General features: G+C 34.9%; 3 protein-coding genes and 1 pseudogene across 3 annotated transcripts; 3 read left to right on the forward strand and 1 right to left on the reverse strand.

Moving 5' to 3' along the window:
- The first annotated feature begins 1,258 nt into the window (after positions 1 to 1,258).
- On the forward strand, positions 1,259 to 10,642 carry LOC139852220 (kinesin-like protein KIN-12D). Its single transcript, XM_071841460.1, is given in 25 exon segments — positions 1,259 to 1,843; positions 1,933 to 2,088; positions 2,166 to 2,249; positions 2,374 to 2,493; positions 2,572 to 2,685; positions 2,768 to 2,860; positions 2,951 to 3,111; positions 3,192 to 3,266; positions 3,357 to 3,444; positions 3,531 to 3,589; positions 3,701 to 3,764; positions 3,862 to 3,927; positions 4,058 to 4,186; positions 4,263 to 4,603; positions 4,685 to 4,754; positions 4,854 to 4,901; positions 4,979 to 5,023; positions 5,125 to 5,204; positions 5,286 to 5,388; positions 5,445 to 6,416; positions 6,508 to 7,875; positions 7,956 to 8,063; positions 8,158 to 8,277; positions 8,368 to 8,478; positions 10,237 to 10,642. Coding segments are annotated over 25 exon segments (5,292 nt in total). The 3' UTR covers positions 10,369 to 10,642.
- A 470-nt stretch (positions 10,643 to 11,112) lies between these two features.
- Positions 11,113 to 11,799, forward strand: LOC139856094 (uncharacterized). The gene has a single exon (XM_071845329.1). The coding sequence runs from the start codon at positions 11,257 to 11,259 to the stop codon at positions 11,644 to 11,646; it is 390 nt and encodes a 129-aa protein (XP_071701430.1). The 5' UTR covers positions 11,113 to 11,256; the 3' UTR covers positions 11,647 to 11,799.
- A 249-nt stretch (positions 11,800 to 12,048) lies between these two features.
- LOC139856091 (uncharacterized) lies at positions 12,049 to 12,815 on the reverse strand. Its single transcript, XM_071845325.1, has one exon. The coding sequence runs from the start codon at positions 12,673 to 12,675 to the stop codon at positions 12,238 to 12,240; it is 438 nt and encodes a 145-aa protein (XP_071701426.1). The 5' UTR covers positions 12,676 to 12,815; the 3' UTR covers positions 12,049 to 12,237.
- Positions 12,816 to 12,823: 8 nt separating this feature from the next.
- On the forward strand, positions 12,824 to 20,870 carry LOC139852226 (kinesin-like protein KIN-12F; annotated as a pseudogene).
- Positions 20,871 to 21,152: the final 282 nt, after the last annotated feature.

Consider the following 21,152-nt stretch of genomic DNA (forward strand, 5'->3'; position numbering starts at 1 on the left):
GTCGGTATATATTTATTAATTTTATATTATTTTAAAAATATTATTTTTATCCTTTTAATTACTTTACCAATTATATTTTAACACAATATCACTAACACTCCTAACCAACACCAACAACCAACATCACCAATACTCCACATTAAAAATCAACACATCATAATCATCAAAAAAGTGCAAAAAAAAATCAACACAAACAACCTACACGAGTCACTACTACAAATCATCTCAAGGAATACATAAAACAATTGGAAAGATATTAATGAGCCCACTCCTACAATTACCAACATCACTCCTTACTGAACCATCTTCCTCTTGTCACCTCTAACCTCCGTTAAACCTTACTTTAAGATATAAAAAAAAATTATCGAAAATTCAGTAAATCGACCTTGAATAATTTGATGCCCCTAATTTTGTGATGCCCAGTGCGGTCGCACTTGCCGCCCTACCCTAGGCCCGCATATATATATATATATATATATATATATATATATATATATATATATATATATATATATATATATATATATATATTTTATTATTATTATTTATTTTTCTCTGAATCTAGACAATGTATACTAACACATGAAATTAAAACATTTAAATTTTAAACTCTAATTTTAGTATTATAAAAAATAACAAATTACTTATCTCAAAATAGTGTTTATCCCTTGATGTCTCTCCATATATTATATCTGTTAATTATATCTTATTATTATTAATTAATTATTAATGATTAATGATTAATGAAACATCTAAATCTAAAATCTAAATCAATCCAAAGAATATAAACTTTTTGGTTGTAAACTTGTAATAGAACGAAGATACGAGTTATAAATTAGGATACTTTTAATAGTATCCCATATCCCATATTCCCATGACTCCATGAGTGCTATCAGTTGGAACAGGTTCAATACTTTTTGTAGCAATAAATCAAATTATAGCCGTTGGTAATATACGAAATTATATATTTTTGCACTTCTTATTTCACTATTTAACCCTTAACTTATTATATAGTGTCAAAACAGAACCTTGGTAAATTGAAACTAAATAAAGCGGCGTTAACCTGCTGAGCCCACATTTTCAAATTTCTTCTACACATCTAAAATAGGGTAAAGGGGGATTTTGAATCTTAAACCCAAGAACACTTGACAAACACTTAATTAAAGTTTGTCCTAAACTGCACATGTTCTTACTTCTTGAATTACTTCATTTATAAAAACCCATTCTTGTTTCAAGTTTCTTAAATTTCAGTCTGGGGATGTCGAAATTTCGTCGACTTTCAGGTAAGAGTCTAAACTTTGAAGAAACTGAAAATGTGCCTCCTCTAAACCCAAATCAAGAAACACCCAGAAAACTTACTAATAAACCTGATCAAGAATTAGGGTTTAAAAGCTCCAAATTGTACAGAACACCCACCAAGCCCAAATTAAGAAATCAAGAATGTGGGGTGGCAATGAGAACCCCAGAAAAACAAGGGGTTTTGGCCAAAAATCGATACGGGTGGGGCCAAGATTCAAAAGATGAGGCTCGAACTGGGAATGGGAATGTGAATTTGCACCCTCCTCCTCCTCCTAGGTTATGTAGGACACCTGGAAGACCTTCTTTGGGGTTTTCAGAGGCTAATTCAGCACGCACTACACCTGCAAAAAGTGCAAGTAAACCACCAAATCCAGGGTTGCTTTATGGAGGAGGTAGTAGTTGTAGGTCTCGCACCAGTAACTTTACGGCATTGACTAAAGGGATTCCTGTAATCCGTAGTAATTATACGACTGTAAATACGGTTGAGGTTCCTCAATTTCAGCTTAGGGAAGATCCATCATTCTGGATGGATCATAATGTCCAGGTTAGTTTCTTTTTTTCTTTTTTTTGAAAAGTTTATGTGAATATGTGTTTCATGTTATTTGATTTAAAGAGGATATAATAATTTATTAGGTTTTAATTCGTATTCGGCCACTGAATGAGATGGAGATTAGGACAGAAGGTTACAATAGATGTTTGAAACAAGAAAGTGCACAATCGTTAACATGGGTTGGCAATTCTGAAGCTCAGTTTACATTTGATCATGTTGCATGTGAAACGATTGATCAGGTTACTTTATATGGTGGCTGTATGTATACTGTAAATATCAATTATTTTTAGTTTTGTTAAAATTGGAGATTTTGCAGGAGACACTTTTCAAAATGGTTGGTCTGCCAATGGTGGAGAATTGCTTGTCGGGCTATAATAGTTGTATGTTTGCATATGGGCAGGTAACTATGGAGTTCATAACTATAACGATGGCATTATAAAATATATGTCAATCAATATGAAATAAATCCCAAATTATCAGTTTTTAGTTATATTATAATATATGTGACTTCATACCTACTGCAGACTGGAAGCGGTAAAACGCACACTATGCTTGGAGAGATAAACGATTTTGAAGTAAAGCCGAGTCCATATCGAGGAATGACACCTCGTATCTTTGAGTTCTTATTTTCTAGAATCATTGCGGTATACATAAATCCGATTTTGATTTTCTAACTTTAGTTGTACCTAAATAACGCGCTGTTATAACCATAACCATGTCAGGAAATGGAAAGTAGAAAGGATGAAAGACTTGAGTACAGCTGCAAGTGTTCTTTCTTGGAGATTTACAATGAACAAATAACTGATCTTCTCGATCCTTCATCAACAAATTTGCAAGTATGTTTGTGCTTTTTGTGACATTATTAAAAATATCATTACATCTAATATTCTTATGAGTTATGCCTCTTCCAAATTTTAGCTGCGGGAAGATGTTAAAAAGGGAGTATATGTTGAAAACCTTACCGAATATGAAGTTCAAACAGTTGGTGATATTCTTAAGCTTTTAAGCCAGGTCCGTCCGATACACTTGTTGTCTTGTTACACAACTGAATCATACTTTTGTGTTTATCTTTATCTTATTAATGTCGTGTGATTCGCATAGGGTTCTGCAAATAGGAGAGTTGCTGCTACAAATATGAACAGAGAAAGCAGCCGTTCACACAGTGTGTTTACTTGTGTAATTGAAAGTCGATGGGAGAAAGACTCGATGTCTAATTTAAGATATGCTAGGCTCAATCTTGTTGATTTAGCTGGTTCAGAAAGGTCCTTCATTTTATTATTATTTTTATTATTAATGAGGTAATTAGGATTCTGATTCAAATTTTACCGTGTTGTCATAACAGCCAAAAAAAATCTGGTGCTGAAGGTGAACGCTTAAAAGAAGCTTCAAATATTAACAAGTCATTGTCCACCCTCGGGTAATGAACACTCAAGCAATTAGCTTTTGGTAGATTAATGTTACGGGTTACGTGAATATTTTGTAATGCAAAATGTCTATGTGTGTGCAGTCTTGTAATTATGGCTCTAGTAGACGGTGCTACTGGAAGGACAAGACATGTTCCTTATCGAGATTCAAGACTCACATTTCTTCTTCAGGTACTTTGGGAGTTTCTAGATTTTGTCCTTTAAAACTTTATATACGTATATCCTGATTTATGAATTGGTTAAAAATATGAGTTCAGGACTCACTGGGTGGAAACTCGAAAACAATGATAATCGCTAATGTCAGCCCTTCAATCAGGTATGTTATATGTTATATGTTATATTAGTGCATTCAAAGTGAAGTTGAAATTTAACTATCATTATAATCGTAATGTAATTGTAATTATCTTTTTATTTTTTCCCCTTCCAGTTCTGCAACCGAGACCTTAAATACTTTAAAGTTTGCTCAACGTGCGAAACTTATACAAAATAATGTAAGGAAGTTTCTATTTGTCTTAAATCGTTATCGTTATATACTTATATATATTATTCATAACTTAAAAAATTCTCCTTTTCATTCTCATTTAAAAGGCTGTGATAAATGAAGATGCATCGGGAGATGTCATGGCACTTCAACACCAAATACGACTTCTTAAGGTAAAAGTTCTTAAGTTCTTTTTGTGATTTTTAAATTCAGGTTAATAATTAAGTATCTTTGACTGCGAAAGCATCTAGTATAGTCCACATTTTATTCTAGTTAATTTATTTATATTTTGTTTGTTTGCAGGAAGAGCTTGCAAACCTCAAACGACACAATATATCCAGGTCCCTAACGTTTAGTTCAAAAGATGAAAATTGTAGCAGTGCAAGTTCAATTGGAGATGATGACACAATTCTTAGGGTCTCTTGTAAACATGTAGGTATCACACTGTAATGATTTATCATATGTTTATTAGTGTAATGATTTATATTATTTTTATTTTTTTTGTTAGTTGAAATCGTTGGAGAGTTCATTAAATGGAGCTTTAAGGAGGGAGAAATCAACAGAAAGTTGTATTAAACAGCTTGAAGAAGAAATCGAGCAGTTAAAATGTCTTGTTAGTCAAAGGGAAGATGAGAATAGGTGCACAAAGATGATACTTAAATTTCGAGAAGATAAAATTCAGACAATGGAGTCAGTTGTAGCTGGATTAGTACCCGTCGATTCTTACTTGCAAGACGAAAACAACCTACTCATTGAAGAAAACGAGATTCTTCGTGCAAAAGTTGACAGGAACCCGGAAGTTACACGCTTTGCTGTCGAAAACATCCGGCTTCGCGAACAACTTAAAAGGTACGTACGTTTTGCATGATCTGTAATTTAACAACAGCTTTATCTTGTGATGTGAAACATTTCATGTTTTTGGATGTTTAGATTTCAAGATTTTTATGAAGAAGGTGAGAGGGAGATGTTGCTAAGTGAGGTATCTCAATTGAGGGATCAGGTACTTTTTTGGATTTAAAGAAAAAAATGTTATTTATATAAATTTTTTCTTTTTCTTTTTTCACGATTTATTATATGTTAAAATGTTCTTATCTTGCAGTTGGTCCAATCACAGCAAGATAACTGTATCAATCATAGTATGGAAAAGGTAATATTATTATGATTATCATTATCATGTAGTTAAAGCTATATGAATTCTTGCTAACTCTTTGGAAACGATGACAGGAAGCCGTCGAAGACAAGAAGGAAATTGCTTTTCTTAAATCGGAGGTTGCACTTTGTCTTTCATTATCTGTATAAAAAATATGTGCTCCAAGATCATTTTTTTTTTGTATATATAACTCGGGTTTGACATTTTTTTTTAAACGCAGTTGAAAAGGAGCCAGGAAGAGCTGGACAAGTGCAGGGATAACCTGAATTCTTTCGTAGAGAAAAATGTCAAACTCTGCCGGTAATTACATAACATAATCTCCATCCTAAAAATTTATAAAGATGTCCATTTTGTTTGTTTTAATTATGTTATTTTCTACAGGGAAGTTAGTGATTTAAATGCTTTACTAGAAATGCAGAAATCTGACCAGGATGATGGCATTGAGGTCTCACAGCACTAAACTTAGTTACTTGTTACTAATGCTGTGTTTATATAAATTTAAAAGCCATTAAAAAAGTATTTTTATTATATATAATGTAGGAACCCATATTGGATTTACAACTGGAGATCGAAATTCTTAAGATTGTTCTCAAGGAAAACAGATCGATACTAGGAGAAACAGAAGAAAAGCTTTTGTTTACAACCAAACATAATGAAAACTTGAGGGACGAGCTTCAGGAAGCAAAATCTGTCATTGAAGCTCTTGAAATTCAACAGCTTACGTTGATCAACGAGCTTGAAGATCTAAAAAATCGCAATAAGCAGTATGATGAAATATCTAATCAAAATGAGCTAAAAATGACACCTTTGAAGAATCAGATTATAATGGAAGTATCAAGAAACCATTTAGAAAAAGAAGATTCGTTATTACAAGAAAAGTTGGAAAAAATGCGCGATGCTCTCGACAATGCCAAGAAATTGAATGTTAGGTACCAAACTGATCGAGCTTGTCATGCATCAAATGAAGAAGAAATGGACGAAGTACGTAAGCAAGTTGAGGCAGAAACTACGTATGTCAAAATCTCTTTGCAGGAAGAACTTGTCAGCTTTCAAAGGGAACTGAATGAACGAATCTTGAAAGAAAACGAGACCCGACACGAATTGACCCTTTTGCAAGAATGCAACAAGGAACTAAGAGAAAGATGTGCAGAGTCAGATTTGCTGACCAATGAGATTGAAGAGGTTCTTACTGTGGGCCGCAAAGCGCTCGATGACGCCTCAAGCTTACTTGGTTGTAGTAAAAGAAGATGGGTGACTGAGCAGTTACAAGTTATTGCAAGAAACATATCTGAAAAAGAGTTAAGGATAGAGGAACTTAATTCATGTTTAGAGGCTGCTAAAAACAGATGCAATGAAATGGAGTCCAGTTTAAGGGCATTAAGAGGGGCAACTTTGGTTATGTCAGAAGCACACCAACATGATTGCAACAAAAAAGACCATGAAGTTGATCAGTTGTTAACACAGTTAAGCCTGAAAGATTCCATCGTGTCTCGGTTGGAAGAGCAAATAAAGGTTCACCTTAAATCTCTTAACTTTTCTTTCCAATTAATGATCTGTTGTTCATAACTCGAGTTTCCAACTAAATTTATTGTTTAATTGGTAGAAATATGAGGTTGAGCTTACCGAAGCACGGCTATATGCTGCACAACAAGCAGTGGCATCTATTTGTTATCTTGAAAAAATTACAGAAGCAGATTCTATGATCAACAAGTTGGTATCCGAAAATGAAGGGATGAAGATTGACATTACTGAAAAACAGATTGAAACATATACAATAGGAGAGGTTGTATGTTTGGAAGAGAAGATAGTTTCAGTTTCGTTTGCAAAAGAGCTCGAGTTTCTAATATTGTTTTCGAAGCTAGTACAGGTGTCTTCAGAAAATAATGATCTAGAGAAGGAGAAAATTATTACATCTGCGGTCCTCGAGAAGTTGAAGGAAGAAGTAATGGTTTCATACGTGGATATGCAATTGAAAGATTGGATCTTGGCGGAAAAAGATGCTGAGATTGCTATTTTGCAGAGAGAAATCGAGATGAATCAAGACACGTTTCTTGATTCATCATGCAAACTTCAAGATGAACTGAAAATTAAGGATACAGAGTTGAGACAAATGATGTTATATGAGGATGAAACACAACGGAGCGTTAAAGAAGCAGACTTGATGGTCAACAAGTTGGTGATAGAAAATGAAGCATTGAAGATTGAAATTGAAGATCTGAAGAGGAAAGAAGTTACTTTTATAAACGAAAATCATTTGCTGAACGAAAACTATTCGCTTCTTGAGACACAGTTTAAAACCGAAGTAGAAGAGCTTGAGCATATGATCCGGGATATTCAGAATACGGTAGATGATGACCTCATGCTAATGACGTCGGATGTCTTTGAGATCAGGTCTCGGTTTTCTGAATCGAATAAGTTAATGCACTCATGGTGTGAAGATATCTGGTCCGAGATAATTGCAAAGGACTGGGCTATGTCGGTTTTACATGTGTGTCAGATGCGAATATTGACGGAAACTGTAGCGGGCTTGAACGCAGAAAAAAGTCTCCTTAATCATGGCCTATGTCAATCAAATTATTTAATATCTCAGTTGAAGGAACAAAATGGTAATTCATTAAGAGAACTTGAAGCGTGCACCTTGCTTCGAGGGAAGTTATTGGGTGACATCAAGAATAATTTTGATCGTATTTCAAGGAAAGAAGAAGAAGTTGGGAAGCTTTCGATCGAAATGACAAGATTTGAGAAGAAGATTCTAGAACTTGAGGTGTTGGAGGGAGAAATGTTGGAACGATCTAGTCGTATGGGGCATGAGCTGTCTATGTTGATGAACGAATTGGTTAATGAGAACGATGAAGCGTTAAGATTTTTGGAAGAGAAGCTAGTGACGGATTTGTCAGCAAAAGAGATCGAGATATCTATCATGTATTCGAAACTACAACAACTGGCTTCTGAAAATAATGATCTTCGAAAAGTAAGTATTCTTCTTTACTTAGTGATATGTATATTCTATGACCATATAGTGATAACAGTTGATGCAATTGTAAAAATTAGGCATGTGGAACAAGTAAAGAATATGGTGTAGAGAAAGAAGAGGAGGTAAAAGTTTATAAGAAATCAGTACAAGAGCTAAAATGTGTTGTTAATGTACTCAAGAATCAGGTAAATATTTTGTTGATTTATGCATCAAAAACTGGTTGTATAAAGATACAAGACAAGTTGAAAACATTTTGTTGTGTGTTGTTGAATTTGTAAGGTTGAAATGGTTAAGGGAGATGCTGAAAGACAAGGGTTGCAAAGGGAAGAGTTAGAACTCGAGCTTCAGAGAATTCGTCAGCAAGAAAAGTTACTTACGACAGAAAATGAATTGGTTAAGGTTTGTAATTTTATATATCAAAGATAGTTATGGTGATAGGTTGATGTTGTAGTTTGTGTAAGTTTGGCAATTAATGTTTGATGTTTGTAGACAGAGAACGCCAATAACAAAATGAAGTTGACTGAGCTTCAAGATGTAGTGAAGAAGTTATCAGGAGAGCAAATTCTCCAACAACGTATCCAGCATCTTGCAAAATTAAAGGTCAGATCTTTATTCTTTAGTCTGTTTCGTTTCAAATTGCTGAATAGCATAGGTGGCAATTTTGACCCGTTTATGTATATTTGAAGTTATGCTATCATTACTAGTCCTATAGTGGTGATTACCTAACCTCTGATTTTCCTAGTTTAGTTTTCTATTCTGATCCTAATCCCTTAACCAATATCGTGGGCAGTTACTACTTAGGTTCTAATTTTTTTCTACTTAGCTTGTAGTTACACCTAATTTATGTAATTCACAAGAAACAATCATCACATCACATTTCATATAATATCGGAGCCTTAACTCGCGTTATGAGTCTGATCATCCGCTGGCATCTGAAATATCATCCCTAATCACTGAGAATATTTTATTCTTTCTACTAGTATTCGTGCTGTTGTTGAGCGTGCTATTGTTCGTTGACCTTCAATCTCATATTCCAGATTTGAGTGATGTTCATCAGGTCACAAAATTTTAAACAATTATTCACTCGATTGATTTCCAAGTAGACTCAATTTCTAAACTACTCCATTGCGAGCGTAATGCATTCTCAGATTCCATAAATCCATTTATCTGAGCGGACTGTTGGTATTTGTGTATCCTCTCAACTCCATTCTGAAAAAGAATGACAATCATTGCAGGTTTATTCAGAGAGACCACAAACATCCAAAGATGATTCATTTGTACCGAGTCAAGCCGCGTGTCAAGAATCAAGAAACACCATCAAAGCGTCATCATCATCATCAGCCACTGAAATTATCCCACCACCACCAGAACTACTTCCCATTGCCCTCCGTAAGGGGACCCGAGCCTGCACAAGGTCCAGGTCCGTTCTGTTTCATAAAACAAACTCCACTCTCTTTCTTTCAATATTACGACTGCAAACACTCATCATCCCTTGCTAACTTAAATACCAACTGATACTTCACATTCATAATTAGGCAAATTACATAAAAAGGTAACACATTTTTACTGTTTTTCTATTCTAGGTAATCTATTTCATTTGGATATAAAAACAGGAGTCTTTTTTCAAAAGTTAATCAAAAAGAGGGGTGTCGTTAACTTTTATTAACTTTCTCAGTTAAGTGTCAACTTTGCATAACATGTCAAGTCCTTTATCGACCAACATTTTCAACTCGCGATTTCGATGCACGTTTTCAACGCGCAATTCCGACATGCGTTTTCGACCTGCGTTCTCGACGCGCGTTTTTTAGGCTCGTTTCTTGAAACGTGTTTTCAACGCTTGTTTTTCGATTACACGGGTTGTAAACGCGCCTCGAAAACACGCCTCGAAATTGCGAGTTGAAAACGTGCCTCCAGAACACTAGTCGAAAACTCTGGTGAAAAACGCGCCTCGAAAACGCGCCTCTAGAACGCTGGTCGAAAACTCTGGTAAAAAACGCAACGCGCGTCAAAAACACAGGTCGAAAAACGTATGCCGGAACGTGCGTCGAAATCGCGAGTTGAAAATGTTGGTCGATAAAGGACTTAGACATGTTATGCGAAGTTGACACTTAACTGAGAAAGTTAAGAAAAGTTAACGACACACCTCTTTTTGATTAACTTTTGAAAGAAGACTCATTTTTTTATATCTGAATGAAATAGATTAACTAGAATAGGAAAACATAGAAAATATATTACCTTTTTATGTAATTTGCCCTTCATAATTTATAGCTTGTAATGTAGAAAATTTACAAGCTTGTGTGCTTACATTTCTTAGAAAACTAAGATTGATAAAGGGCTTTTGTGCTTATTTAATATCAGGAGGAGAACAATGTGTTAAAAACGCAGAATGATGAAATCAGTAATAAGCTGAGAAGAGCAGAAGCAATAATTACCCGAGTCAACAAAGAGCTTTCTAGCTTACGTGCAGCCAACGGGAGAACATCACTCTGACATGCAACAACTTACTTCATGAAGGGAACCGGAGATGCACGCGCACATATATAATGGTGGCCTCATCACCATTAATTTAAAGGTACAAAAACGATTGATTCATTTGAAGAAGCTCAGTTGACATGTCACTGCCCTAAACTCCTCTATGAATTGTGCGTGCCCAGTTGACATTTCAAGATTTCTTGAAATAGTTAAGTTATATTCATATTGTTTGTTGTAGGAGAGATGTATATGAAGTATTGTTGCATAGTAGTTATTAACAAAGCGATGAGGTTTCCTAAGTTCAGGTTATTAGATGTACGCAAACTAACAAGTTATTATGTGATCGTGACGTGACTAACAGTTGTGAACTTTTGTAAATTCTCTACTATTTGAAATCAAATATAATTTTAAGCTAAAGTCATAAAATCTGCGATGATTCGACCACTATTCTCTTTAATCATAAAAAAAATCTCAACAAAAGTACATAATCAACAGTCAATATACATCAAACATACGAAGAAGGAATCATTATATTACTGAGGTGGGGATTTTTTGTGAATTATTCGTGATATGTTTGTGTTTGCCTCTAATAAAAACCAAAAGTTATCATAGATTGAGGAGATAGTAAGTTTGGCATGTTGATTTAACTTAAAAATTAAGGTATGCAATGTAGATTAAGTAATTACACGTGGTATTGAAGTAGGGACAAGTAGTAGAAAGTATATTTGTATGAAACACAAGCTCTGAATTCCCTCATCTCTTTCACAACCAACCATTCATCTTCTCACCTTATCCAAATATCTTTCCTTTTCCTTCTTTTCTTTCATCACCATCTTTCAAGTTTTCAATCAACTCTTTTAAACACAAACCATTTTTTAACTTTTTATAGCTGAACCAATAAGCCCAATGGCAACAGCCTCTGCCACCCTATCTCCAGTCAACTTCACCGTGGTTGCACACACCAGGACTTCTGGTAGAACCACCACAAAGGTGACTTACATCAAGGGCATGAACTCATTTGGTGGGCTTAAAGCCCATAACACTGTGGCTGCATTGGGCCTTCCTGTTTGCACTGAACAACAATTTGCAAACATTGTTTCTTCATTGAACAAACCATCATCATCATCATCATCATCATCATCATCATCATCTAATGGTGGTGCACTCACTTCCACTTGTAGTGCAGTTGCTGAGATTTTTAAAATTGCTGCTATCATGAATGGACTTACTCTTATTGGAGTTGCAGTTGGTTTTGTGCTTCTTCGAATTGAAGCTGCTGTTGAAGAAGCAGAGTAAGATTTGTGAAGATATATATTTATTTGCAATTTTGACAACTCAAAGTTGTTGTATCTTTGTTTAATTGCTGAATTCATGTAGAATCAATCAATCATATAATAATACTATGGAGCATACGTTATGTAATTAATACCATCATTTATTTATGCTTTCTATATGCTTCAACTTTTGTATTACCTACAATTAGATTAGATTAGATACTTAATTATAAGTCTATAAATGAATGAATTGTCGTGCCTAAAATATGCTAAGGAAATTAACCATAATAATGGCTTCTTGCTGTTTAAAATTGCAGTAACTTATAACTGTAACCAATTTCTTTGTGTTGAAATCTTAGGGGTAAATAAGTAATCTCTACATTTCTAAATAGTTTGCTCTGTTGTAGCATAAATGAAACTGATTAATATTATATAATCAGATCACTTTACCCAAACACTATAAAATGTTTATAATGGCTTTAATTCATAATAATTGTTATACATACTTTTAGGAGTATCAAAGATTTTTGACAATTTAGCATCCTGTGATGTTTTTGGTAATACTTATACATAAAGTTGCATCATTGCTAGTACTAAATAAACATGTTTTTATTTATGGGTAAGTAACTTGCTTTAATCCACCAACTGATAATGGGATCTCAGCAACTCGACTATTAAGTCGTTCATACTCAACCGATTGAACCCTCTGAGGCCCCTTTTCCGGGTAAAACAAACATATACACCCCACAAATATCAAAATCCCCGCTAGTATCCAACTGAACTGCAAGTTAGCTAGTCCTTTAGCCCTTAAAACCGCTTTGTTGCTCCCACATACAACCGCACCATGCATGTCACTCTCACCACCATGGCCTAACCACATGGTGCACCCTTTAGGGACTAGCTCAGGGACCCATAACATGAACCCCATGTTAATGAACCAGAACCCCTGAAACGCAACTGATATTGAAAGAACGAGCGATGAAGGGAAACTAGATGGAAACATGGTGACAGATAAAGCTGCTAAAAGAGAAACAATCACAATAAGTTGCATTAGCCAATGATAATGACCCTCGAGTCCCACATGATCGGCTGAGTGATAATGAAGTAAAAAAAGCTCTTGACCAAAAACAGATGCAGCTAAGATCCCAGTAACTTCAAATAAGACATCGGATCTATGAGTTAATTCGCTAAAAAGGGTAAAACCGGAGTACAGCTGCAAGTATTCTTTCTTGGAGATTTACAATGAACAAATAACTGATCTTCTCGATCCTTCATCAACAAATTTGCAAGTATGTTTGTGCTTTTTGTGACATTATTAAAAATATCATTACATCTAATATTCTTATGAGTTATGCCTCTTCCAAATTTTAGCTGCGGGAAGATGTTAAAAAGGGAGTATATGTTGAAAACCTTACCGAATATGAAGTTCAAACAGTTGGTGATATTCTTAAGCTTTTAAGCCAGGTCCGTCCGATACACTTGTTGTCTTGTTACACAACTGAATCATACTTTTGTGTTTATCTTTATCTTATTAATGTCGTGTGATTCGCATAGGGTTCTGCAAATAGGAGAGTTGCTGCTACAAATATGAACAGAGAAAGCAGCCGTTCACACAGTGTGTTTACTTGTGTAATTGAAAGTCGATGGGAGAAAGACTCGATGTCTAATTTAAGATATGCTAGGCTCAATCTTGTTGATTTAGCTGGTTCAGAAAGGTCCTTCATTTTATTATTATTTTTATTATTAATGAGGTAATTAGGATTCTGATTCAAATTTTACCGTGTTGTCATAACAGCCAAAAAAAATCTGGTGCTGAAGGTGAACGCTTAAAAGAAGCTTCAAATATTAACAAGTCATTGTCCACCCTCGGGTAATGAACACTCAAGCAATTAGCTTTTGGTAGATTAATGTTACGGGTTACGTGAATATTTTGTAATGCAAAATGTCTATGTGTGTGCAGTCTTGTAATTATGGCTCTAGTAGACGGTGCTACTGGAAGGACAAGACATGTTCCTTATCGAGATTCAAGACTCACATTTCTTCTTCAGGTACTTTGGGAGTTTCTAGATTTTGTCCTTTAAAACTTTATATACGTATATCCTGATTTATGAATTGGTTAAAAATATGAGTTCAGGACTCACTGGGTGGAAACTCGAAAACAATGATAATCGCTAATGTCAGCCCTTCAATCAGGTATGTTATATGTTATATGTTATATTAGTGCATTCAAAGTGAAGTTGAAATTTAACTATCATTATAATCGTAATGTAATTGTAATTATCTTTTTATTTTTTCCCCTTCCAGTTCTGCAACCGAGACCTTAAATACTTTAAAGTTTGCTCAACGTGCGAAACTTATACAAAATAATGTAAGGAAGTTTCTATTTGTCTTAAATCGTTATCGTTATATACTTATATATATTATTCATAACTTAAAAAATTCTCCTTTTCATTCTCATTTAAAAGGCTGTGATAAATGAAGATGCATCGGGAGATGTCATGGCACTTCAACACCAAATACGACTTCTTAAGGTAAAAGTTCTTAAGTTCTTTTTGTGATTTTTAAATTCAGGTTAATAATTAAGTATCTTTGACTGCGAAAGCATCTAGTATAGTCTACATTTTATTCTAGTTAATTTATTTATATTTTGTTTGTTTGCAGGAAGAGCTTGCAAACCTCAAACGACACAATATATCCAGGTCCCTAACGTTTAGTTCAAAAGATGAAAATTGTAGCAGTGCAAGTTCAATTGGAGATGATGACACAATTCTTAGGGTCTCTTGTAAACATGTAGGTATCACACTGTAATGATTTATCATATGTTTATTAGTGTAATGATTTATATTATTTTTATTTTTTTTGTTAGTTGAAATCGTTGGAGAGTTCATTAAATGGAGCTTTAAGGAGGGAGAAATCAACAGAAAGTTGTATTAAACAGCTTGAAGAAGAAATCGAGCAGTTAAAATGTCTTGTTAGTCAAAGGGAAGATGAGAATAGGTGCACAAAGATGATACTTAAATTTCGAGAAGATAAAATTCAGACAATGGAGTCAGTTGTAGCTGGATTAGTACCCGTCGATTCTTACTTGCAAGACGAAAACAACCTACTCATTGAAGAAAACGAGATTCTTCGTGCAAAAGTTGACAGGAACCCGGAAGTTACACGCTTTGCTGTCGAAAACATCCGGCTTCGCGAACAACTTAAAAGGTACGTACGTTTTGCATGATCTGTAATTTAACAACAGCTTTATCTTGTGATGTGAAACATTTCATGTTTTTGGATGTTTAGATTTCAAGATTTTTATGAAGAAGGTGAGAGGGAGATGTTGCTAAGTGAGGTATCTCAATTGAGGGATCAGGTACTTTTTTGGATTTAAAGAAAAAAATGTTATTTATATAAATTTTTTCTTTTTCTTTTTTCACGATTTATTATATGTTAAAATGTTCTTATCTTGCAGTTGGTCCAATCACAGCAAGATAACTGTATCAATCATAGTATGGAAAAGGTAATATTATTATGATTATCATTATCATGTAGTTAAAGCTATATGAATTCTTGCTAACTCTTTGGAAACGATGACAGGAAGCCGTCGAAGACAAGAAGGAAATTGCTTTTCTTAAATCGGAGGTTGCACTTTGTCTTTCATTATCTGTATAAAAAATATGTGCTCCAAGATCATTTTTTTTTTGTATATATAACTCGGGTTTGACATTTTTTTTTAAACGCAGTTGAAAAGGAGCCAGGAAGAGCTGGACAAGTGCAGGGATAACCTGAATTCTTTCGTAGAGAAAAATGTCAAACTCTGCCGGTAATTACATAACATAATCTCCATCCTAAAAATTTATAAAGATGTCCATTTTGTTTGTTTTAATTATGTTATTTTCTACAGGGAAGTTAGTGATTTAAATGCTTTACTAGAAATGCAGAAATCTGACCAGGATGATGGCATTGAGGTCTCACAGCACTAAACTTAGTTACTTGTTACTAATGCTGTGTTTATATAAATTTAAAAGCCATTAAAAAAGTATTTTTATTATATATAATGTAGGAACCCATATTGGATTTACAACTGGAGATCGAAATTCTTAAGATTGTTCTCAAGGAAAACAGATCGATACTAGGAGAAACAGAAGAAAAGCTTTTGTTTACAACCAAACATAATGAAAACTTGAGGGACGAGCTTCAGGAAGCAAAATCTGTCATTGAAGCTCTTGAAATTCAACAGCTTACGTTGATCAACGAGCTTGAAGATCTAAAAAATCGCAATAAGCAGTATGATGAAATATCTAATCAAAATGAGCTAAAAATGACACCTTTGAAGAATCAGATTATAATGGAAGTATCAAGAAACCATTTAGAAAAAGAAGATTCGTTATTACAAGAAAAGTTGGAAAAAATGCGCGATGCTCTCGACAATGCCAAGAAATTGAATGTTAGGTACCAAACTGATCGAGCTTGTCATGCATCAAATGAAGAAGAAATGGACGAAGTACGTAAGCAAGTTGAGGCAGAAACTACGTATGTCATAATCTCTTTGCAGGAAGAACTTGTCAGCTTTCAAAGGGAACTGAATGAACGAATCTTGAAAGAAAACGAGACCCGACACGAATTGACCCTTTTGCAAGAATGCAACAAGGAACTAAGAGAAAGATGTGCAGAGTCAGATTTGCTGACCAATGAGATTGAAGAGGTTCTTACTGTGGGCCGCAAAGCGCTCGATGACGCCTCAAGCTTACTTGGTTGTAGTAAAAGAAGATGGGTGACTGAGCAGTTACAAGTTATTGCAAGAAACATATCTGAAAAAGAGTTAAGGATAGAGGAACTTAATTCATGTTTAGAGGCTGCTAAAAACAGATGCAATGAAATGGAGTCCAGTTTAAGGGCATTAAGAGGGGCAACTTTGGTTATGTCAGAAGCACACCAACATGATTGCAACAAAAAAGACCATGAAGTTGATCAGTTGTTAACACAGTTAAGCCTGAAAGATTCCATCGTGTCTCGGTTGGAAGAGCAAATAAAGGTTCACCTTAAATCTCTTAACTTTTCTTTCCAATTAATGATCTGTTGTTCATAACTCGAGTTTCCAACTAAATTTATTGTTTAATTGGTAGAAATATGAGGTTGAGCTTACCGAAGCACGGCTATATGCTGCACAACAAGCAGTGGCATCTATTTGTTATCTTGAAAAAATTACAGAAGCAGATTCTATGATCAACAAGTTGGTATCCGAAAATGAAGGGATGAAGATTGACATTACTGAAAAACAGATTGAAACATATACAATAGGAGAGGTTGTATGTTTGGAAGAGAAGATAGTTTCAGTTTCGTTTGCAAAAGAGCTCGAGTTTCTAATATTGTTTTCGAAGCTAGTACAGGTGTCTTCAGAAAATAATGATCTAGAGAAGGAGAAAATTATTACATCTGCGGTCCTCGAGAAGTTGAAGGAAGAAGTAATGGTTTCATACGTGGATATGCAATTGAAAGATTGGATCTTGGCGGAAAAAGATGCTGAGATTGCTATTTTGCAGAGAGAAATCGAGATGAATCAAGACACGTTTCTTGATTCATCATGCAAACTTCAAGATGAACTGAAAATTAAGGATACAGAGTTGAGACAAATGATGTTATATGAGGATGAAACACAACGGAGCGTTAAAGAAGCAGACTTGATGGTCAACAAGTTGGTGATAGAAAATGAAGCATTGAAGATTGAAATTGAAGATCTGAAGAGGAAAGAAGTTACTTTTATAAACGAAAATCATTTGCTGAACGAAAACTATTCGCTTCTTGAGACACAGTTTAAAACCGAAGTAGAAGAGCTTGAGCATATGATCCGGGATATTCAGAATACGGTAGATGATGACCTCATGCTAATGACGTCGGATGTCTTTGAGATCAGGTCTCGGTTTTCTGAATCGAATAAGTTAATGCACTCATGGTGTGAAGATATCTGGTCCGAGATAATTGCAAAGGACTGGGCTATGTCGGTTTTACATGTGTGTCAGATGCGAATATTGACGGAAACTGTAGCGGGCTTGAACGCAGAAAAAAGTCTCCTTAATCATGGCCTATGTCAATCAAATTATTTAATATCTCAGTTGAAGGAACAAAATGGTAATTCATTAAGAGAACTTGAAGCGTGCACCTTGCTTCGAGGGAAGTTATTGGGTGACATCAAGAATAATTTTGATCGTATTTCAAGGAAAGAAGAAGAAGTTGGGAAGCTTTCGATCGAAATGACAAGATTTGAGAAGAAGATTCTAGAACTTGAGGTGTTGGAGGGAGAAATGTTGGAACGATCTAGTCGTATGGGGCATGAGCTGTCTATGTTGATGAACGAATTGGTTAATGAGAACGATGAAGCGTTAAGATTTTTGGAAGAGAAGCTAGTGACGGATTTGTCAGCAAAAGAGATCGAGATATCTATCATGTATTCGAAACTACAACAACTGGCTTCTGAAAATAATGATCTTCGAAAAGTAAGTATTCTTCTTTACTTAGTGATATGTATATTCTATGACCATATAGTGATAACAGTTGATGCAATTGTAAAAATTAGGCATGTGGAACAAGTAAAGAATATGGTGTAGAGAAAGAAGAGGAGGTAAAAGTTTATAAGAAATCAGTACAAGAGCTAAAATGTGTTGTTAATGTACTCAAGAATCAGGTAAATATTTTGTTGATTTATGCATCAAAAACTGGTTGTATAAAGATACAAGACAAGTTGAAAACATTTTGTTGTGTGTTGTTGAATTTGTAAGGTTGAAATGGTTAAGGGAGATGCTGAAAGACAAGGGTTGCAAAGGGAAGAGTTAGAACTCGAGCTTCAGAGAATTCGTCAGCAAGAAAAGTTACTTACGACAGAAAATGAATTGGTTAAGGTTTGTAATTTTATATATCAAAGATAGTTATGGTGATAGGTTGATGTTGTAGTTTGTGTAAGTTTGGCAATTAATGTTTGATGTTTGTAGACAGAGAACGCCAATAACAAAATGAAGTTGACTGAGCTTCAAGATGTAGTGAAGAAGTTATCAGGAGAGCAAATTCTCCAACAACGTATCCAGCATCTTGCAAAATTAAAGGTCAGATCTTTATTCTTTAGTCTGTTTCGTTTCAAATTGCTGAATAGCATAGGTGGCAATTTTGACCCGTTTATGTATATTTGAAGTTATGCTATCATTACTAGTCCTATAGTGGTGATTACCTAACCTCTGATTTTCCTAGTTTAGTTTTCTATTCTGATCCTAATCCCTTAACCAATATCGTGGGCAGTTACTACTTAGGTTCTAATTTTTTTCTACTTAGCTTGTAGTTACACCTAATTTATGTAATTCACAAGAAACAATCATCACATCACATTTCATATAATATCGGAGCCTTAACTCGCGTTATGAGTCTGATCATCCGCTGGCATCTGAAATATCATCCCTAATCACTGAGAATATTTTATTCTTTCTACTAGTATTCGTGCTGTTGTTGAGCGTGCTATTGTTCGTTGACCTTCAATCTCATATTCCAGATTTGAGTGATGTTCATCAGGTCACAAAATTTTAAACAATTATTCACTCGATTGATTTCCAAGTAGACTCAATTTCTAAACTACTCCATTGCGAGCGTAATGCATTCTCAGATTCCATAAATCCATTTATCTGAGCGGACTGTTGGTATTTGTGTATCCTCTCAACTCCATTCTGAAAAAGAATGACAATCATTGCAGGTTTATTCAGAGAGACCACAAACATCCAAAGATGATTCATTTGTACCGAGTCAAGCCGCGTGTCAAGAATCAAGAAACACCATCAAAGCGTCATCATCATCATCAGCCACTGAAATTATCCCACCACCACCAGAACTACTTCCCATTGCCCTCCGTAAGGGGACCCGAGCCTGCACAAGGTCCAGGTCCGTTCTGTTTCATAAAACAAACTCCACTCTCTTTCTTTCAATATTACGACTGCAAACACTCATCATCCCTTGCTAACTTAAATACCAACTGATACTTCACATTCATAATTAGGCAAATTACATAAAAAGGTAACACATTTTTACTGTTTTTCTATTCTAGGTAATCTATTTCATTTGGATATAAAAACAGGAGTCTTTTTTCAAAAGTTAATCAAAAAGAGGGGTGTCGTTAACTTTTATTAACTTTCTCAGTTAAGTGTCAACTTTGCATAACATGTCAAGTCCTTTATCGACCAACATTTTCAACTCGCGATTTCGATGCACGTTTTCAACGCGCAATTCCGACATGCGTTTTCGACCTGCGTTCTCGACGCGCGTTTTTTAGGCTCGTTTCTTGAAACGTGTTTTCAACGCTTGTTTTTCGATTACACGGGTTGTAAACGCGCCTCGAAAACACGCCTCGAAATTGCGAGTTGAAAACGTGCCTCCAGAACACTAGTCGAAAACTCTGGTGAAAAACGCGCCTCGAAAACGCGCCTCTAGAACGCTGGTCGAAAACTCTGGTAAAAAACGCAACGCGCGTCAAAAACACAGGTCGAAAAACGTATGCCGGAACGTGCGTCGAAATCGCGAGTTGAAAATGTTGGTCGATAAAGGACTTAGACATGTTATGCGAAGTTGACACTTAACTGAGAAAGTTAAGAAAAGTTAACGACACACCTCTTTTTGATTAACTTTTGAAAGAAGACTCATTTTTTTATATCTGAATGAAATAGATTAACTAGAATAGGAAAACATAGAAAATATATTACCTTTTTATGTAATTTGCCCTTCATAATTTATAGCTTGTAATGTAGAAAATTTACAAGCTTGTGTGCTTACATTTCTTAGAAAACTAAGATTGATAAAGGGCTTTTGTGCTTATTTAATATCAGGAGGAGAACAATGTGTTAAAAACGCAGAATGATGAAATCAGTAATAAGCTGAGAAGAGCAGAAGCAATAATTACCCGAGTCAACAAAGAGCTTTCTAGCTTACGTGCAGCCAACGGGAGAACATCACTCTGACATGCAACAACTTACTTCATGAAGGGAACCGGAGATGCACGCGCACATATATAATGGTGGCCTCATCACCATTAATTTAAAGGTACAAAAACGATTGATTCATTTGAAGAAGCTCAGTTGACATGTCACTGCCCTAAACTCCTCTATGAATTGTGCGTGCCCAGTTGACATTTCAAGATTTCTTGAAATAGTTAAGTTATATTCATATTGTTTGTTGTAGGAGAGATGTATATGAAGTATTGTTGCATAGTAGTTATTAACAAAGCGATGAGGTTTCCTAAGTTCAGGTTATTAGATGTACGCAAACTAACAAGTTATTATGTGATCGTGACGTGACTAACAGTTGTGAACTTTTGTAAATTCTCTACTATTTGAAATCAAATATAATTTTAAGCTAAAGTCATAAAATCTGCGATGATTCGACCACTATTCTCTTTAATCATAAAAAAAATCTCAACAAAAGTACATAATCAACAGTCAATATACATCAAACATACGAAGAAGGAATCATTATATTACTGAGGTGGGGATTTTTTGTGAATTATTCGTGATATGT

Source organism: Rutidosis leptorrhynchoides, chromosome 6 (assembly GCF_046630445.1).
Source record: "Rutidosis leptorrhynchoides isolate AG116_Rl617_1_P2 chromosome 6, CSIRO_AGI_Rlap_v1, whole genome shotgun sequence".
Lineage (NCBI taxonomy): Eukaryota > Viridiplantae > Streptophyta > Magnoliopsida > Asterales > Asteraceae > Rutidosis > Rutidosis leptorrhynchoides.

Excerpts from the sequence above, each read along its gene's own strand:
- LOC139856094 (XM_071845329.1), top strand. The coding sequence starts at position 11,257 with ATGGCAACAGCCTCTGCCACCCTATCTCCAGTCAACTTCACCGTGGTT.
- LOC139856091 (XM_071845325.1), bottom strand. The coding sequence starts at position 12,675 with ATGCAACTTATTGTGATTGTTTCTCTTTTAGCAGCTTTATCTGTCACC.